A 19104-nucleotide genomic window follows, 5' to 3' on the forward strand; every position below is an offset into this window, starting at 1 on the left:
CCAGATGTGTAGGGTTTCTTCTTTTCTGTAATGTTGATTGTAGAGCTAATGTATTAATTTAAGCTTCAGTTTTAGAATGATCAGACTTGGGTTTAGACATATGAGCTGTAAAATGTTTTCTGCAGACAATACCTCAATCAGAGGTTATTTACTTACTATATCTGTCTTGAACAAAACAAAAAAAAAACCAGCCTGTTTGATTCTTCTTAATGTAATTAGCTATGTCAAAACTGTATTCTTATGTGATCATTTCTGTACATTAATATATCAATGGTGTTTTGGAAAACCAGAGCATTCACAACACTGTACATCATTAAGCACAACTGATTTAACTTCCCAGCTAATTTAGGTCGCAGATGTGGAACTTTTGGCTGGGGTGTGGAAATTTCTTGTTTCTTTCAAATACACAACTGAACTTGTGTTTTGGATGCTAAACATTGTGACTTGTGTATGCAAAGAAGACGCTGTGGGCTTTTCACTGCTCTTCTGACATGCTTGTGCCTCTGGCAAGCAAGAGTCTTGGATTTATGTCACTACTAGATGCCAGGCAATGTTGTATATTGTTTATCTGGGATGTGTGATTTTGTATTTCAATATTAATGTTGTAGTACACTGTCCTGAATGTCAGAGTATTGCCATGTGTCTGTAATTTGTTAGTCACTGAATTAAGCAACCTTATCGTTTATTATGAAGGCGCTTTCAAGTTTTACAGTATGATCTTTTCAGTATGAACTCATACGCTGCAATCGCTTTTACTTTGCTGGCTACAAAACTATCAATCTTTCATACACATATACAAGATTATTCCTTATAGGTCTTTTTCCTCACTCCCATTGTGCCAGATGTTGGCAAGTATTTGACTGGATTTCTTTCTTGGCCCTTGACTCTTATTGTATTGTTCATTCGATACAGGTTTTGGCTCTTTTGCAGCATTTTGCAGCATTTTTGCCTGTAAATGTTTCTTTAAATGAATTGAGCAAAAATGCTTGTTACAGGAATGTGGACTATTTCATGCCAACATTGTTATGTGACACAAACACTTCCTATCACTGTTTGGTATTGTGCCAGTATTGTCAGTAAAGAATGTTATATTAGCTGTCTATTCGGATTGGTCTTTGCTACAAGCTTCTGAGTTTAAATAAAATCTATACCCTTGTTCAAGACTCAGTGGCATGTTATCATCCAATAAAGCAAGAAGGAATGAGTTTAAGATTTTAAAGAAGAGATGCATGCTGAATCTGAGGTCATGCCGGTATCCATGCTTTTACATATGAGTGTATGATTGTAAGCGATAGAAGCAAATTCCTTGTGAGCATGTTAGCAATAGAAATGTTACAAACCATTTTGTTACCATGAACCTAACCCCAATGTTGGGTAGTGGGAAAAAAAAATACATTTTTGCACCAGAATGACTAGGGTGGCCTGGGTTCTTCACACAGCCATGGAACCACTAAACCACCACATGCATATTTTGTTATTCTACTTTCCACATCCCACACCCTTTCTACATCTCAGCCACTTTGGACCAAGTGAGGGAGCTATATTAGACGTCATCTTAAGTGTTTGTAACATGATATTCCTTACCCACAAAAGTATTTCATGCATTATTACAGGGGATGATCATTCAGACTACTTATACTACTTTCTATTGATAGCGAGAATCACTGAGAATAATGATATTGTGGATAACTTTGTTTAAAATTGCTTCTACCAACGATAAAAGAAAGAGTATTGTTCTTTACTGAGAATGAAAATCAATAAAAGTCACCTCCACATGAGGTGCGATGAAGTAACATCCATCTGTACAGTGCACACCATGTGGCTGCTTCACAGTTGTCCACAAGTGAGAATCCACACATAGTACTGTGGTAGCTGGCAGGCTTTTCCTCATAGTGTTCGAATATCCACACTGGACATGGGGCTGGTCTGGGCACATTCTCCACTCCTGGACAAGATAGATTAATAGGTTTATTATTATGATATGTTGAGGTGATGGCTGGCTTTTCCACCTTCCTTTTGTGTTCACACCATAAGCATTGCACTGTTAACACTAGAAAGTCTCCTGTGCAACATTCCCAATTTTTACTACAGGAGTTGTGACTGGATAGAAGCAAAGTGTGGCCTCTGGTAGCCATATGTATGAATTACAGTACTTAAAGTTCAAAAAGGCATATTCTCAAGAAATCAGAACAGTAAATGTGAATGAGTCACACTGATTAAGGAAAATTGTCACACCTGTTGAGGAGGAAAACTAAATAGGACATTTGTTAAAACACTGAATCTGTAAAGAAGTTGTTGAAATCGTAGTCTGTGCTGATACTGATGCTAGTTTGCTTTAATAATCAAAGCAGTCGTATGTCCAGGAGGGATAAATTCATATTTAATCGAATAGTAGCCATTGGCCAATAGCAGCAGGCTTTTGTAACAACCACAATCAGTTTAAGGACATGGTTGTAAAGTTGTAAAGCTTGTAACATTATCTTAGTGCATTTTCCAGCGTATCCCCTTGCTGTGGTCAGGGATGTGACATTAGCTGAACAGTCTTTATTTTGTTATATCTTTATTGCAGACTTAAAGTGAATAGGAAATGGGCACATGGGATTTGTTTTTTGTTACACTCAATTTGGTAGGTATTGTGTTGCAAAATTCATTATTACCCATTTTAACGCTTGAATGTCATATTTAAGATTCTCCAAACTTCATTGAACAGCCTTTTGTCAAATTCATGCTTTCTCAGTGTTGTTCTCAGCCATGGCATTTTTAGACATGGAGAGTGAATACTGTTATTCTGGTCTGTAGAATTCTGCAGCTTGACTGCAATATTGTCATCACACTTGTGGTTCTGTATTGTAATGAACACAATGTATCCAGAAAGACACTGCCAAATATGCAAAATCTTATTTTATTCTTTATTTTTTTTGCAAAAAAAAACCTTTTTGCAAAAAAAGTTTTGTGTAAAAATAAATAATAAAAAAATCTATATTCGGGAGAATGCTGGGTGTTCGTTGTGAGGATGCCATTCTTATCTATGGCATTGAGTCCCACAGAGCATAATTAGATCTTCTTTCTAGGTAGCTGCATTCTCTCTCCTCAGTAAATCAGAGCAAGATTGGTCATTTGCTATAGTCAGGAGGCTCATGTATAATTTAAAAGACAGTTAACACTCTTGTCCAAGTGTGTCCAGCATTGTTATATGACTGACAGTCTCAAAAGATGTAGTGCCTGGATTTACATGTCATAGAGGAAAAAAATGGCATCTTGCTCCCAGGTTGGGTAGCTACAGTATCATGTAGTAGTGAGAGTGTTGATAGTAAAAGTTTCCTACTAGGGATGCCACAATTCTCAATATAATATTGAACTGTTCGGTACGACATCCACGGTTCAATACGCGCTTGTGAATTGAATGAAATGAAAATAATTTATGTGCTTTTTATTTCTCTCCGAATTGACTGTTTGAGTGTGCCTGTAAGTCTACGAGCTGAGATGAGGAAACTCCTCCCCACAAGTAAATGTTCAATCACTATGCTCTAAAGTTAGGGGGCGCTGAACCATCATTCCACACTTTAACATGGTGAAGTGAGGCTACAGTACGAGGAGGCGCGGGCGTCTTTTAAATCTGTGGTGTGGAGACATTTCGGTTTTGCTGTTGAGTATAATGCCGAGGAAGAAAAAACGGTAAACAAAAAAATGACTGTCTGCAAGCATTGTTTTACACGTGTAGCCTACTCAAACGGAAACACTTCCAATATGATTGCACATCTGCGGCGCCATCACCCAGCAATATCAATGTCTAAAGGCAGGATAGCAGAGCAGGTAATAAAGTCCTCCAAAAAACAACAGTCCCTCGCTGAATCCTTCCAGCATACATACCCAACTGGTTCCGAGAGACACATGAAAATAACACAGGCAGTGGGGGTGTTCATTGCCAAAGATTTGCAGCCGTTTTCGGTGATTGGAGATGCGGGCTTTTGTCATCTTATGAAAACGCTCGATCCGCGTTACAGACTACCGTCTCGCACTTTTTTCAGCACCGAGATAATTCCCGACCTCTATGAAAAGACATGCAACAGTATTGTGTACGAATTGGCTCAAGCACAGAGCCTTGCTCTGACCACAGATGGTTGGACCTCGCGGGCAACCGTGAGTTACCTCACTGTAACTGTTCACTACATGTCCTCCAAAACTCCAAACCCGTCCCCTGTATGAAAGTCATACAAGCGCTCATTTGGCAGAAGAGTTGACAAACGCAGTGAATACATGCAAGTTGAGGAGGCCAGATATCTTTAGGAATTTATGTGTTCCCCAGTTTGTACATGGGCTATCAGCAGCTGTGAGATGTCAGTGTTAATTTTAAAATAAAAAATGTTTATATTATACAAAACACTAGGAAGCTTTCAAGTAAAATAAAGGAGTATTGCAATAAATCGTTTTTATTTGTTTCTTCCTATCCTCTTACTGTTCCTATTGCCTAAGCATAGAATAACAAAAAAACAATTTTATGTGTTAAGCCATCAGAACCGAACCGAACTGAAAACCGTGGTTAAAAAACCGAGGTAAGTATTGAACCGTGGGCTAACTGTATTGTTGCATCTCTATTTCCTACATTGCATCAATATACTATAAGTTAAATTCCATGCTATTTATCATAGTCTTGTATTTAATATGGCAGATATAGTGTATAGAATCAGAGTTTTAAAAAGCGTTCAGCGAACAAATGATGATTGTGAAATGTTTAAGCAAATCAGTGGTGGACAGTAATGAAGTAAATGTAATTCGTTACTGTACTTAGGTAGTTTTCTGCATATCTGTACTTTACTCAAGTATTTCGGTTTGGGGAGACTTTCACTTTAACTTCATTCCTTTTATTTATAAGTGGATTAAAGCTTAACTGGTAAAGCACACAGCAATCTACCGATAATTTTTTTGCCCGGAGAATTTTCCTTACTCATACACTCAAAAAGGAGGGGCGAGGTATCAGTATGGTGAGCTGAACCCAAATAATATTATGGATAACAAAAAAAGGTCTAAAGCTTTAGGAGCCCAATTCAGAAAAAAAGGAGGAAAGTAGAAGATGAGAAACATGCAAAAAAAAATAAAGGTGTGTATGCAGCTCTATCACTTTTTATAATAAGTCATTATAAGGCTAATGCATTTAATGAAATAGGCTCAAAACTGTATATCACTTTTAGGTAATGCTGTGTTGCTCGCTGTGATTTTATGCATTGGGCAACATCTCTTTTAGTTTGCATAACATATAATGTATAGTATGTAGTTTATCATAATGTGTGTAGCAACAAAACAATTACAGCCTCACTAGTGTAGTTGGATTGTAGTTAAACTGCCATTTATTAATTTGGTTACCTTTAACAGGTGATGTCATAAATGGCTACAATTAGCCAAAGAGTTGTATGGTTCTTGGTTCTGAGAGTTTTATAAATTATGCACAATGACGTGTATTTAATTTTTGCAATAAATGCATTTAGGGAGATATTTATACATGGAAGGGAGCTCTTTGAAATGTATTGCGGACTGCTCTGAGAATATGTCAGAAGGAGAGATGAGCATTTCAAAGCTGAAACTAATCAATGGGACAGACGTTGGGTCATGGTGTGGTTCACCCAGGTTGTCATTCAACTAGAACTACCATTGGTGGTATCTACTAAGCACGAACATACAGTTCAGCATCAGTTCAACAGCAAGCAGAATATTTTGGGAGAAATAAATTATGGAAGAAACTCCTGACTCTAACTTTCCACAACACTCATGGCTTTATTTGTGTGATATTTTTGAATTTGCTGAATAGAAGGTTCTGGTCTCATGATAAATGATTAGATATCAATCAGTGTTTAACTCATAAATATCATTCTATTAATAGATTGATGTGCCAAGATTAACATTAGTCTTTTCACATAAACTGAGTTGATTAAACAAGAGTCTTGTGACAAAATTATAACAAAACATTATAGCGATAATAAATCATAGTACTTGGATACATGAGTACATTTGAAGAAAAATATTTTTGTACTTTTGCTCAATTGAAAGTTTAAAGAGGAGCACTTTTACATTTATTGGAGTAATATTTTACCTACTGTATCTCTACTTTTACTCAACTACATGGTTTATGTACTTTGTCCATCACTGAAGCTAATCATGCTAGCATTTTGGATAATTAATTCTTCTTGCTAATGATGGAAGTTCTGAAAGTAAGACACAGGAAAAACATTGCATTTAGAAGGATATCATCATTAGCCAAACTATTTATTATACCAAAATTGTATTTTATAGAAAGAAAAACTGTAATTTCTGCTACTGTTTTACTCTATTGACAGTCAGATTTTAAGTTCTGCCATTAGGCAAAACATATTATTTTACCAACATTTGTGGACACCTGACCATTGAACTAATGTGCTTTTAACATCTGATTCCAGATTTTGCTCAGTTATTATAATATTATTCTATATATTATTTATTAATTATCATTATTAAATGATGTATATAGTATAATACCTTTCTAGCAAGGTTTTGAAATAAAGTTTCTTATCCAGAGCAACTTGTAATTATGGCATTTATACACCTGATCAGTGTTGCTCAAGGCCTCAGCAGTGGCCACTTGTTGATGCTGTAATTTAAACCTAAAACTTTCCTATTAGAAGTCCAAGGTCTTAACCACTGAACTATCACTTTCCACTAGCAGAAGATTTTTGTATGTGACTGTGGAAATTTGTCCTATTCAACCAAAAAAACATCACAAATGTGATCAGTACAAGCTGCTTGAGTTTAAACTGCATAATTGGTTATGTGCACAGCAGCATTGTCATGCTGGACCCCTTAGTCCAAGAGAGGTAACATTTTCTTCAAAGAACATCCAGAGACAGTGTCAATAATTGTGTGCTTCCAACTTTGGAAGGTTATTGGTCAGGTGTCCACATACATTTGACTAAATGCTGTTAATTAGTGATAGTCATGGTAAATCTTTCGGTTTCTCCCAAGTGATTATAGTTGCGCACCATGTTTGAAGAGATGATAAATAAAATACCCGAGAGATAATGAAGTATATTCTACTTATTACATTTGTCTGTTCAATGCAAGGAATCTGTAATGTACAGTAGCTTTATTATGTAATAACCGTTATTGCAATATGGGATTTTAGAATGCTGATATTGCAGTGGGCTCCAATTTGACTGCAGTGGGCTCCAATCTCAAATGTTTCAGATGAGTGGGTGTTTTAATAAATCAAAGAATTGACAGCATCTACTTCAGGGACAGAATGATGCAGACTCTTCTGTTACATTAGGGTTTCATCAGTCGGTTAAAATAGTTTAAGTTTCTTTCTCCTAAGAAAGATCAGCTATAATCTGTCCTTGTTCAGTCTTTCAGAACAGCTGTCTTTGGTGATTACATGAGAGAACTACAAAGATTTTACATCGTATTCATTATGCCTCTTCTCTCTCTCTCTCTCTCTCTCTCTCTCTCTCTCTCTCTCTGTCGTTCTCATGCATCTATTAGAGTATAATTGCAGCATGGTATGCATTTTGTAGATATGACAGTACAATATGTGGAGTCAGAATCGCTCTGTTAAATTGAATTAAGAAATTAACTTAACTTTGATCAATTTTTACAGGTTATTTATAACTAACCTGGGCTAGCCCTTTGCATTCGGTTCTGGAGCTGTATAGGATGCCTGTCTGGCAGGTGCAGATGTGAGCTGAAATCTCTGCTCAGGATTACAAGCATTGAACTGATGATTCTTGGATTTCTTTTCTTGCATCAGCTATTGTTTTCAGTGTATATTTCTGGAGGTTGAGAATAATATAGCAAAAATCAGTCAGCAGCAGAAGGCTAGCCATACTCTCTTCTTGACTAGACTGTTTCACTTATACTGGAACAAATACAGAAGCAGAAACTGCTGCAGATGAAATCAAGCTTTTCAGCTTCATGCTTACCTGTTTACCTTACTTTGATACATAAACACATAAATTGCATCACTGCAGCTTATTTGACAACAGATGTTATTTTTCCTTTGGTTTGTATAACAGAGGCCGGGTGTCTGTTATTTGAGTGTGACAGTATGTGTGATTGATGGGTGCTTCACATTTGAGGCTTTTCTTTGTGTACACCAGGCTAGGCTGTTTCAATGTTACCTCTTTGAAGACCTCTTTTAATTTTTCACAAAGTTGAGGCTTCAGTATTAAGTTATAGCGGTTTTGAAGCAAGTCTTTGCAGAGAAGTTTAAGGTCATGGTCCACCTGTTGCTCTTTCAAACATTTAGAACAGTTTCAGGAGCAGATACTTTTGATGTTATGTACTGTTTCCAGCCTGCTTTTAACCTGTACTTTTTAAATCTTCTAATCGGTCTGGCATTAACAAATGACATATGGTTAGTGTTGTTGTGTGCTGTGGTAATGCAGCTGAAATGAGATTCATCATGGCCTATTGAATACACTCATTACAGTCATGCATCAGTGCACTGTTCCCTGCAAGAGGACCAAGTCTCAGTGTTGCTGTCTCCCTAATGAATCGTGCTGTCATCAGTGGGTCCCAGTGCTGGCCAACAGCATCATTGCAAACCTGTTGTTCTCAGAACAAAAACAGACAGATCAGTTTTTCATTATCTTTTCTTTCATATGTTTGGTATAGAGGTGTTTTTGGGAAATGAACTGTGAAGGGGAAATCCTGGAGTAAGCCCAAAGGACAAAGTTAGAAAGAACAAAAAGAAGGTCATGAAGAAGAGTAATTATCAATAAACATCAGTAATTATGGTCATCATCCTTCTTATACTCATTTACTTCATCCTACTACTAATTCTTCAATATGCAGTAAAAAAGTACTGCCATAAAATTGACAGTAAATTAAAATTAAAATACATAAATAAATATTAATATGGCTGTATGAATAAATTAATACAAAATCTTAAATTATAAAAAAAAATAACCCTATTTAATGTTCATAGGTTTAAGCTGTTTCTGTCTACCCTGTAGTTGTGTGAATATGGTTTGACAGTATGTGGCTTAAGTTGGCTCAGATCTAATAGGGTCAAGAGGGCAGTCTGAAGCCTGCTGGCACACAAATTATTGAGCTGCTCACTAAGAAAATATCACTGTACAAGAGTGACTGGATATGTTCATCTTTCCCTGCTGAATGCCTAATATGATATTATTCTTCTCACAGTGTGTATCAACCACCTGTTGTTTTAATGTTGTCACATCATTGACCATTACAAAAAATGGCACAAACATATAGCTATCATCATATCTCTACATGCAGTCAACATCATTATATTTGCAAATATTCTACATATAAGCAGTGTCACTTTGATTCTGTTGAGCAGTTTATTAACAAGGGACTGATTAGGTGATTCAAGGTGTGCATCAAAACTGTGATCCTATGGGAACCAAAGTTGCAGGACAAGGCAACATTAATTAACATGGGACATTAACATAAGTATTCATATTAGGGCGTTATTACCGCGTTAACGCAAATTAATTTTTTTAACGGGACTATTATTATTAACGCATGATTAATGCAGCGCACATTGTTATTACAAATATAAATAATTAATTATAAAAGAGTAGAATTTAAAACCTTGAACGCAACATACATTTTTTCACAACGTTCTTTTTTTACTAAGATATACAGTACAGACCAAAAGTTTGGACACACCTTCTCATTCAAAGAGTTTTCTTTATTTTCATGACTATGAAAATTGTAGATTCACACTGAAGGCATCAAAACTATGAATTAACACGTGGAATTATTTATGGAATTATATACATAACAAAAAAGTGTGAAACAACTGAAAAATGTCATATTCTAGGTTCTTCAAAGTAGCCACCTTTTGCTTTGATTACTGCTTTGCACACTCTTGGCATTCTCTTGATGAGATTCAAGAGGTAGTCACCTGAAATGGTCTTCCAACAGTCTTGAAGGAGTTCCCAGAGAGATGCTTGGCACTTGTTGGCCCTTTTGCCTTCACTCTGCGGTCCAGTTCACCCCTAAACCATCTCGATTGGGTTCAGGACCGGTGACTGTGGAGGCCAGGTCATCTGGTGCAGCACCCCATCACTCTCCTTCTTGGTCAAATAGCCCTTGATGCCTTCAGTGTGACTCTTCAATTTTCATAGTCATGAAAATAAAGAAAACTCTTTGAATGAGAAGGTGTGTCCGAACTTTTGGTCTGTACTGTATATATATATAAATTATTATTATTATTATTTTTTTATTTCACCGAAAAGTTTTTTTGTAATTACTACACATTTGTTTTATTTTACTGTTTCAAATCAAGCACCAAAATCCACCATGGTGCACACATCTGACAACTAAAATCATCCGTGTGGAAACATAGCAAAAGTTCTGTTTGGTGTCTGTTTGATTTACTTAATTTAAAACACCATAATTACTTTACAACATTTACAAGAATATTTTGTCGTTATGCTCTATGTTGAGTATAGTTTCATAATAAACATACGGTATATTTGTCTAAAGCATCCATATTTGTCCATGCTCATGTTGATTAAAGGAGGGCTGAAACAATTCCTTGTGTAACTCGTGTAACTTGTGTGATTCGAATGCAAAAATGCTTTGTTTAGTCCATAGTTCATCCTCAAGGACCATTATTACTGACGTACCACCTGCTAAACTCTAGAGCGCTGTCGACAGGTAAACACTATGGAAGCCTGTTTCCGCCACATAAAAAAAACATTTGCTTAATCCAATTCTTTTTCTCGCAATTCCAATTTATTTTTAGCCAGTCGGGCAGCGTCACCCCCTCTGTAGATGTGTAAAGAAAGCTTTACACATTAAAAATTAAATAGGCTATTATCAATAGAATTCCATGATATCAAATTAAGCCTCAGACCCCTGGAGAGAACTCTGTCTACAGCTCTGGAGGAGACGAAACAAGTCAGATAAAGCAGAGGAGGCCTTGTTACACCAACAGCTTCAAACTGTGGGCCGGTGGATGCACCAGAAATGTTGGATGTTTGTGAGAAATAAAGTCGCAATTGCAAGAAAAAAGTCAGAATTGCAGAAAGAAAAAAAAAATCTGAAAAAAAAGAGAGAGAAATAAAGTCGAGGTATTAGGCAATATTTTTTTATGTGGTGGAAACGGGCTTTCATACAACACCAAAGATGCTGCAGAATGAAAAATGGAGGAAGATTCAGGCCAAAGAACACAACAGAAGATTTTTTAAACATTTGGGATCATTTCAAAACTAAAACATAAAGAAAACCTCGTAGTGCGTTTTTCTCCTTTTAAAGTCATTTGAAATTAATTTCTATATTTGTATTTATTTATATATTTGCATTTGCATCTTGATGTAAAATCGCAGTTAAATGCATTAAATGGGTTTAGTTTCACAGATATTCTTTTATGCAATTTCAGCAATAAAAATTTTCATTTTTCTAAAAAGGAGACAAATTACTTGTTAATTTTAAGAGACCTGTCAAATTTTCTCTTATATATCTGGTAATGCTTTTTAATAAAGTACTTTTTATCTGATTCCTCGATTAATCGATGGAATAATTGGTAAAATACTTGATTACTAAAATAATTGAAAGTTGCAGCCCTAGATTAGAGTATTAAAAACTTGAAAAGTATTGAATTATGATGCATTCAGAACTGATAAAAATGTGCGATTAATCACAATTAAACATTTGAATCGATTGACAGCCCTAATTCATATGGATGTCTGTTGCTTATGCGAAGTGTATACTGCATTTAATACTGTATACTGTTTAATGCATCTTCAGTAGCTGCTTTATTTTAGTAATAAACATTCAAATTACTAATTTGTTTATATTTTTAAAAAAATAAATAAAATCTGCAGGAGTTGGTGGTGTTGGTGGGATTGGTAATTGGTTAAATGCTCTGTGAGCACAAGTGAGATCAACATGCTATGGTTGCAGTTAGTCAGATTGGTCAGATTTACAGTGGGAATGGTCAGGTTTTGTCTAGGTTGCTATGAGAGGATCCAGGATTGATCAAACATGGAATCAAAAACAGCCAGGATTGGTCAAATTTGTTATAAGAAGGGACAGGATTGGTGGAACCAGGATTGGTCCGAGCTGTATGTTAAAATAGAAATAGAATAAAATGAAAACTAGAAATATTGGAAGCAGTAGCTATACTGATTCTTAATATAGCCATGTTGAGCCGGTACAGCCTTTATATTTGATTTTTGACAGAGTTTAACATTCAAATAAATGGTCATGCGTCTTTGTACTATGACAAAGTGTCTCATAGATTTTAATAGAGAGCTAAAGTAGTTCTGTTCTTGACGTCATGACTGCCAGTACAATAACGAACACAATTGCAGCGCTTGAGAGAGCTCACTACTGACTTCACTCTTCTCGACATTTCCAATCACTTAGAATCCAGCCATGGCCTTATATAATCCCTCCACACACTCCACACACTCACACAGTCCTAGTTCAGTCTGTGGGCCAGAGTTGATCAATGCAGCCATCAGTGTGGCATGCTGAGTTTGGGAATGGCTTGTTAACAGTAGCTCTGAGCTGAGATGCCCTGGTTAGTAACTGCATGGCAATCAGCAGGTGAAAATCATGTCTGGCTCAGTCTGATTGTTGTTATTTCTGTTTAAATGTGGTGAAGGGGCATCACTTAATTTTAAGATCTTAACCATTGAGCCTATTTTGCTATTAATGCATTATATTTAAAGAAAGTTTCAGGAAAGTACAGGCAGTCCTCTACTTACGATGGAGATACGTTATGACGACCCCATCGTAAGTCAAAAATATCGTAAGTCGAAGATGGTACTATGACTGTGGCAGTCTTTTCTGCTTCTTTATAATTTTCATTTTCTGCTCTAAACTGATGGCTTTCCTCTTCTTTCTTTTCACTACAATCAGGAGACACACTTTGGCGCTTGAAAGACATGCTTTCATCACTGGAATTGCTGTTTGAAACCGTTTGAAACTAAAAAATCCACACTGAGACAACTTTATTCCGTCGACCGCTAGCAAGATACGCTCATCCCAGCCGCGCGTCCAAAGTATCGTACATCGTGCGCTGCTGCCTGTGCCTGTTGCACGAAATGTTTTTATATTTTTACAATTTTGTCGGGGGACCATCTGTATGTAGAGCAAGAGTACTATATCAAGTAACAGACTCCATAATAGCTTTCAAACTGCTGACCTTGACGATTATAAAATATCTGCTTATTAAAACAACCAACCAAACAGTGGACATGAAGAGGGTGGTCAGTAGACAATTCAATATTGATCCATAATCAGTGAGAGGATTGCTCTAGTTTTACTGTTGTTAAATGTAAAAATTCATGCAATATTCAACTAGCTCACATGTATGTAAACATTTTAATGATAAAGAAACCAAACATGAGGATGCATATACCATGTGCTGACAACAAACCGAATCGAATTTAATCAGCCCATAAAGGTCAACATACTTTTAACACATGATGCAAGGAGAAAGTGTATTGAAAAAAATATCAAAAGAAGTTATTCTTGGAAATATTGAAGGAAAGAGCATCAATGTGAGGGTTCAATACAAAAGCAACATCTTTGACTACCTTTCTTTTAGTGCTTGGTCAACTAGCTGAAGATTGAATACAGTTTTAAAAAAGCAGCTTATTGGGGATTTCACCAACTTAACAGTATACTGTGAAGGCAGCAGCGTCATCATTTCTTTGAAATGTCAAATCAAAACGAACAGAATAACGTTTTCATGAATCCAGATGGCACTGCAGGTAGTGTCTGCAATACAGTTTGTGCATTCACATCTCCTGTAGGTTGGATTCTGGTTTCACACTTTTTGGGTAGCATTTATAAGCACATGGCAACAGATCCAAAGATCTCATGTTCGGACCATATTCAATCTTTAGGTCACTATCATTTATGTAGATCATTGCAATTCATGAAGATGAATAGAAAGACTTGGATAGTAGATGCTGCAATTGAAAGTGAGTTCAGCACAAGTCACAGGTATGCTATAGAAGAATTAATATCTCCAATATGCAAAACATTATAATTGACACTGAGTTATATAAATGTACATTGAACTTGACAACAGACGAGTTAATCAGATAACCAGAAGCAGGCTCAGGTAACTACAACAATGCCAAATTTTACAGTTTGTTTTAAGACTTGGGTTGGATTTTGCTGGACAGATTTTGACATTTTCAAAACACTCATGGATATGCCTTAGCGAATTCAAATAAATATAAATTATAAGTGTAGCAGTGAAATGAGAGCTTCTGCTTGAAATTATTTTGCCCAGTTTAAACATATATACTGAAAGTTGTGCGGGACCTACAGTAGTAGAGATTTTTGGGGGACTTCTTGTAGCCAGTGATTGCAACAAATGGGAATATATTTATGATTGTCAATGAAATTCCTTGATAAATTAACTGAACCAGTTGCCTGTCTGAGGGACCCCTGTGGCATGTCGGTGTGCATGTGAGTGGTTTATGTGTAATGATCCATGTGTTTGTTTTTCTCAGGTATACATGAGTTCCCTGAAGACATTTTCACCAACCAAGAGCGAATGGAGGGAGCTGTGGCTCTGCACATCATTGGTGTAAGTGTGTGTGTGTCTCTGTGTGTGTGTGTGTGTGTGTGTGTCTGTGTGTGTGTGTGTGTGTGTGTGTGTGTGTGTGTGTGTGTGTGTGTGTGTGTGTGTGTGTATCTATGCAATAACAAATGCAAAAATGTACCATAGCAGTGGATGTTAATCAAGTAGCTCAGTTTTGTGATTTGCAAAGATAGTTATAAAATAAAAATTAGTAAGAAAATAATTGTCATGAAATAAAAAAATACATTTATTTATCTTCAGTAAAGATTTTATCCTTAACATGATTGCAATATAGTTGACCATAACATTTAGTGTCACACTTGTTTGCTTATGTTTTGGGCAGGTACAAATGAAATCACAAGAGAGATTGGTCGAACATTCAACACCGATATATCTCATTTGCTTGCTTGAAGGATAGACATTTGACCTAGTTACCTTTACTTTTGTCTCCAAAATCAGACTCCAAGAGAATTTTATGGCTTTTTTTGCAACAGCTCAGACACGGAGACATTTACTTTTCAACAAGGCTGAAAATAACACGGATACCTTCGATTTTCCGACCTGAAAACCACGATGAAGGATTTGGACACACTGTAAAGTTTATGGAAACACAACTAGGTCAATGTTGTTTCCACCAAGGAGCAAAGTTTATAGGAAATTTAAAGCAGCAGTAACATTTAATAAAAATAGAGTTTTAGTGGAACAATTCAGGAAGAAGAAAAGGTTAAATTGCTATTATAGCATTCTGATATTTTCACCTAAAGTAGTAAGAGTATTTGGTTTATTTAAAAGCTTTGCTATTAAGAAATCTTATTAATTTATTGGGTTGGTAAGATTTAGCTCAGGGGACTCATAGCCTTGCCTGGATGGCTTCTCTTAGATACTTGTTTTTGCAGAGAAATAGATGGACCTTCTCCTGCTGCTTTCTGAATAGTTTTATTTAAGTTATAGCCTGTGATCATGACTTTCTTCAATTATATGGTTTCAGAGTAGTTGGTATAAAGTTTAAAAACTCTGTATAACACCGCAGGTGGAACCTCTGAGAAGATTGACTTTGGCAGTTAGGGTGTATGTATTTGCATGCATGTATTTGTGTGTGCATTTTTGCCAAATCTTTGACCTGATGACACATAACTCACATCATTTTTTAGCAAATATAATTGCTTTTGCCTCATTGCTTCTGCTTGTGTTGTTTCCTTTAGGTTTTAAAATTGTACTCACTTTAACATCTAAACAATGCATATCCGCACAATGTTGAATAGAGCAGAAAGAGTGCAGTGTGATTTATTGCAGGCTGTTCCATTCAGGTTTTCTATGGTTTACATCTCCAACATCATCTCTCTGTTTCCATCTGGCAGCCTTTTTTTTTTGACATTCACTCAGTCACACTGTTGCCAGTTCAGAAATGTTAACAAATGGCTTTAAAAACCCAAGTGGACTGTGGGTGTAGGAAGGCAACTGGCCTTTAGAGAGACAAGAACAGAGTGAATGGTGTGGCTTAGTCATTGAGACAGTGTGGCTGCTGTAAATTATGCAGATTTGCAGATCACAGATGTTTTAATTGATATACAATTGCTGAGTTTTATAATCGCATGTTTTCTATTTCAGCACAGTCATGCATGTTCGTAAACCAGACCAGTAAGTTGTTTATGTAAAATATGTTTGCGGTCCCTGTAATGGACTAGTTTCAATGAGGTTTCAACATGACCCTGGTCAGGTTAAGGTGGTTTTCTGAAGAATATGTGAGAGTTTGTTATTGTAGGAGCAACTCTGCTGCTGAAGGGGAACTATAATGGAAACTAAACACAATGACACATTGGATGGCTTTTCAACCAATGGTTATACTGGATGCTGGTGGGTTTCTTGCAATTGCATAGTTACCATTAGTATTGTTGCTTCTGGTAATACACTCTCCAGCTTTATTTAATTAGTTCTTATTTGACAGGAGTCACTTAAATGTCATACTACATATCATGCTGTATTATTTGTGCATTGTATGTTGCATTGCTTTGTTTTATTTAAAAAATTATTATTATTATTATTTAGTAAAACCTGTGAAAATGGGTTTATTTTTATTTTTGTACTGCCCCATGTGCTTAAAAAAGGAACTGAACTGATTTTATACTGGTGTGTATTTAGACTATTGGATTGGTGTGACAAACTGACTGGCACCAGTCATTTGGATTTGTTGATTTACAGTATGTATGTATATGTGTGTGTGTGTGTGTGTGTGTGTGTGTGTGTGTGTGTGTGTGTGTGTGTGTGCGTGTCTATACTCACTCTATATGCATATGTACGCAAATTAGACATTTTTACAGATTAATAAACAAAAAATATATACAAATATATTTATATTTCTAATTAAATAACACCATAAATTAATTTGTGCATAAAAATGCTGAATTAACATATTCTTTTGCTACTCAAAGGCTGTATATAGTCCTGCCAGTCTTAAGCCGTTTGTGTGACTTGATGTACGAGTTTTCGAGTTTAAATTGAAAGATAAAGACTTAAATGCACTTCATGTGGCTCTTGAAGTCCTCTGTGGGCTCATGTGACACTGCTGTTATGTTGTGCGGTGTAATTAACTTTTGTGCAGTTAGTGAGCAGTTACTCACAGGAAACTTTTCCATACTTCATTTATCTTCATGGTATTTACTTTTTTCAGGATAAGAGTGGGGTTAATTACATAACAGCAATATTTTGTGTGTGTGTGTGTGTGTGTGTGTGTTTTAATCAGATTACACACACTAATTGTTCTTGTGTTTGGTCAGTACTGCTGAGATTTCGTTTGAATATATACATTACGGTCTGTTAGCATGTGTTATGTAAAGGTCCACAGGGCCACTATACATTTGGAAAATATTAGTGTTTGGGTGAGGGGCTTTTCCATTTAGGTCACCTGCCTAACAGGGTTGGACCTTGTTGTGACAACAGGAAGGTGTGTGTTTGATTCTATTTCATGGTGTGCCCATTTAAGAGACCCCTATGAGAAAATCTGCATTTTCACACACAAAAAACGTGAAGCTTTTGTTAAAAAAAACCCTGAGTCAAATGGTTAGCCGTTATTAAAGTTAAGGGTTAAAATTAGATGCAGACATGGAATCCATTAGTTGCAGCGATCATTATGTTCATAGAAGGTCCTCACAAGCATAATAAAATAACAATTGTGTGTGTGTATGTGCATGTGGGAGCATTGTAGTGGTTCTAAACCTAATTCAAAAGACCTAATCCACTACTTTTTTATCTTTCCACTGCACTTGTACATTTTGTCTTATTCATTTCCTCCCAACCACAAATATATAGAGGAACCACTGGCATATAAATGTGTATTTACATTTCTAGGTGTATAGAGAAATGCTGCACAACCTCACTCAGAGACTTTGCTGATGCCATTGTATTTTAGAACAAGCAGATGTTGAACTAATCCCACATACACACATGTGCCTGCTGTGGGCTCAGCTCTGATATAACCACACATTCTCAGAAATGGCCAGTGTTCTCGGCACGAGTGTGAAAACTTGTGGCAGCATGCTCTCAGCGTATATGCGACTCTTTTGAAACGTTTTGTAACCATGAGATCATTAATTTATATGCAAGTCATAAACTGAGGTTTAAAAAAGCGTCACTTGTCCACCAGAAAGACACCAAAGCCAGTCTAATTCCTTATGTAATATTTCCACGAACTGTGGCGTATGCAATCAGGAGCAACAGTCTGTTGGAGTGCATCTGTGTATCAAGCTGCTTTCTTATGTTGGATGGCAGACCACTCAGCAGGTTGTAAATAAAGCCCACAGGGCACATACTGCATGATTTAGGACCGCTATTTGTTTGATCTAAATTACTATTGATAATACTGTCCCAGCATTCCGTTTATATATATATATAAATATAAATATATATATATATATATATATATATATATATATATATATATATATATATATATATATATATATATACAGGAGTGCAGAATTATTAGGCAAATGAGTATTTTGACCACATCATCCTCGTTATGCATGTTGTCTTACTCCAAGCTGTATAGGCTGGAAAGCCTACTACCAATTAAGCATATTAGGTGATGTGCATCTCTGTAATGAGAAGGGTGTGGTCTAATGACATCAACACCCTATATCAGGTGTGCATAATTATTAGGCAACTTCCTTTCCTTTGGCAAATGGGTCAAAAGAAGGACTTGACAGGCTCAGAAAAGTCAAAAATAGTGAGATATATTGCAGAGGGATGCAGCAGTCTTAAAATAGCCAAGCTTCTGAAGCGTGATCATCGAACAATCAAGCGTTTCATTCAAAATAGTCGACAGGGTCGCAAGAAGCGTGTGGAAAACCAAGGCGCAAAATAACTGCCCGTGAACTGAGAAAAGTCAAGCGTGCAGCTGCCAAGATGCCACTTGCCACCAGTTTGGCCATATTTCAGAGCTGCAACATCACTGAGTGCCCAAAAGCACAAGGTGTGCAATACTCAGAGACATGGCCAAGGTAAGAAAGGCAGAAAGTCGACCACCACTGAACAAGACACACAAGCTGAAACGTCAAGAC

The 19104-nt window shown here is 36.4% G+C and overlaps 1 protein-coding gene across 1 annotated transcript in view; it reads left to right on the top strand.

The window, feature by feature from the left end:
- Nucleotides 1–19104, top strand: part of slc24a3 (solute carrier family 24 member 3) — an 80355-nt gene that overhangs the window by 43659 nt on the left and 17592 nt on the right. Inside the window, exon 3 of the mRNA XM_046834938.1 lies at nt 14478–14554. Within this exon, the coding sequence (XP_046690894.1) occupies nt 14478–14554 (77 nt within the window). The remainder of the gene's footprint in view (nt 1–14477; nt 14555–19104) is intronic.

This window comes from Silurus meridionalis, chromosome 2 (assembly GCF_014805685.1).
Source record: "Silurus meridionalis isolate SWU-2019-XX chromosome 2, ASM1480568v1, whole genome shotgun sequence".
Classification (NCBI taxonomy): Eukaryota; Metazoa; Chordata; class Actinopteri; order Siluriformes; family Siluridae; genus Silurus; species Silurus meridionalis.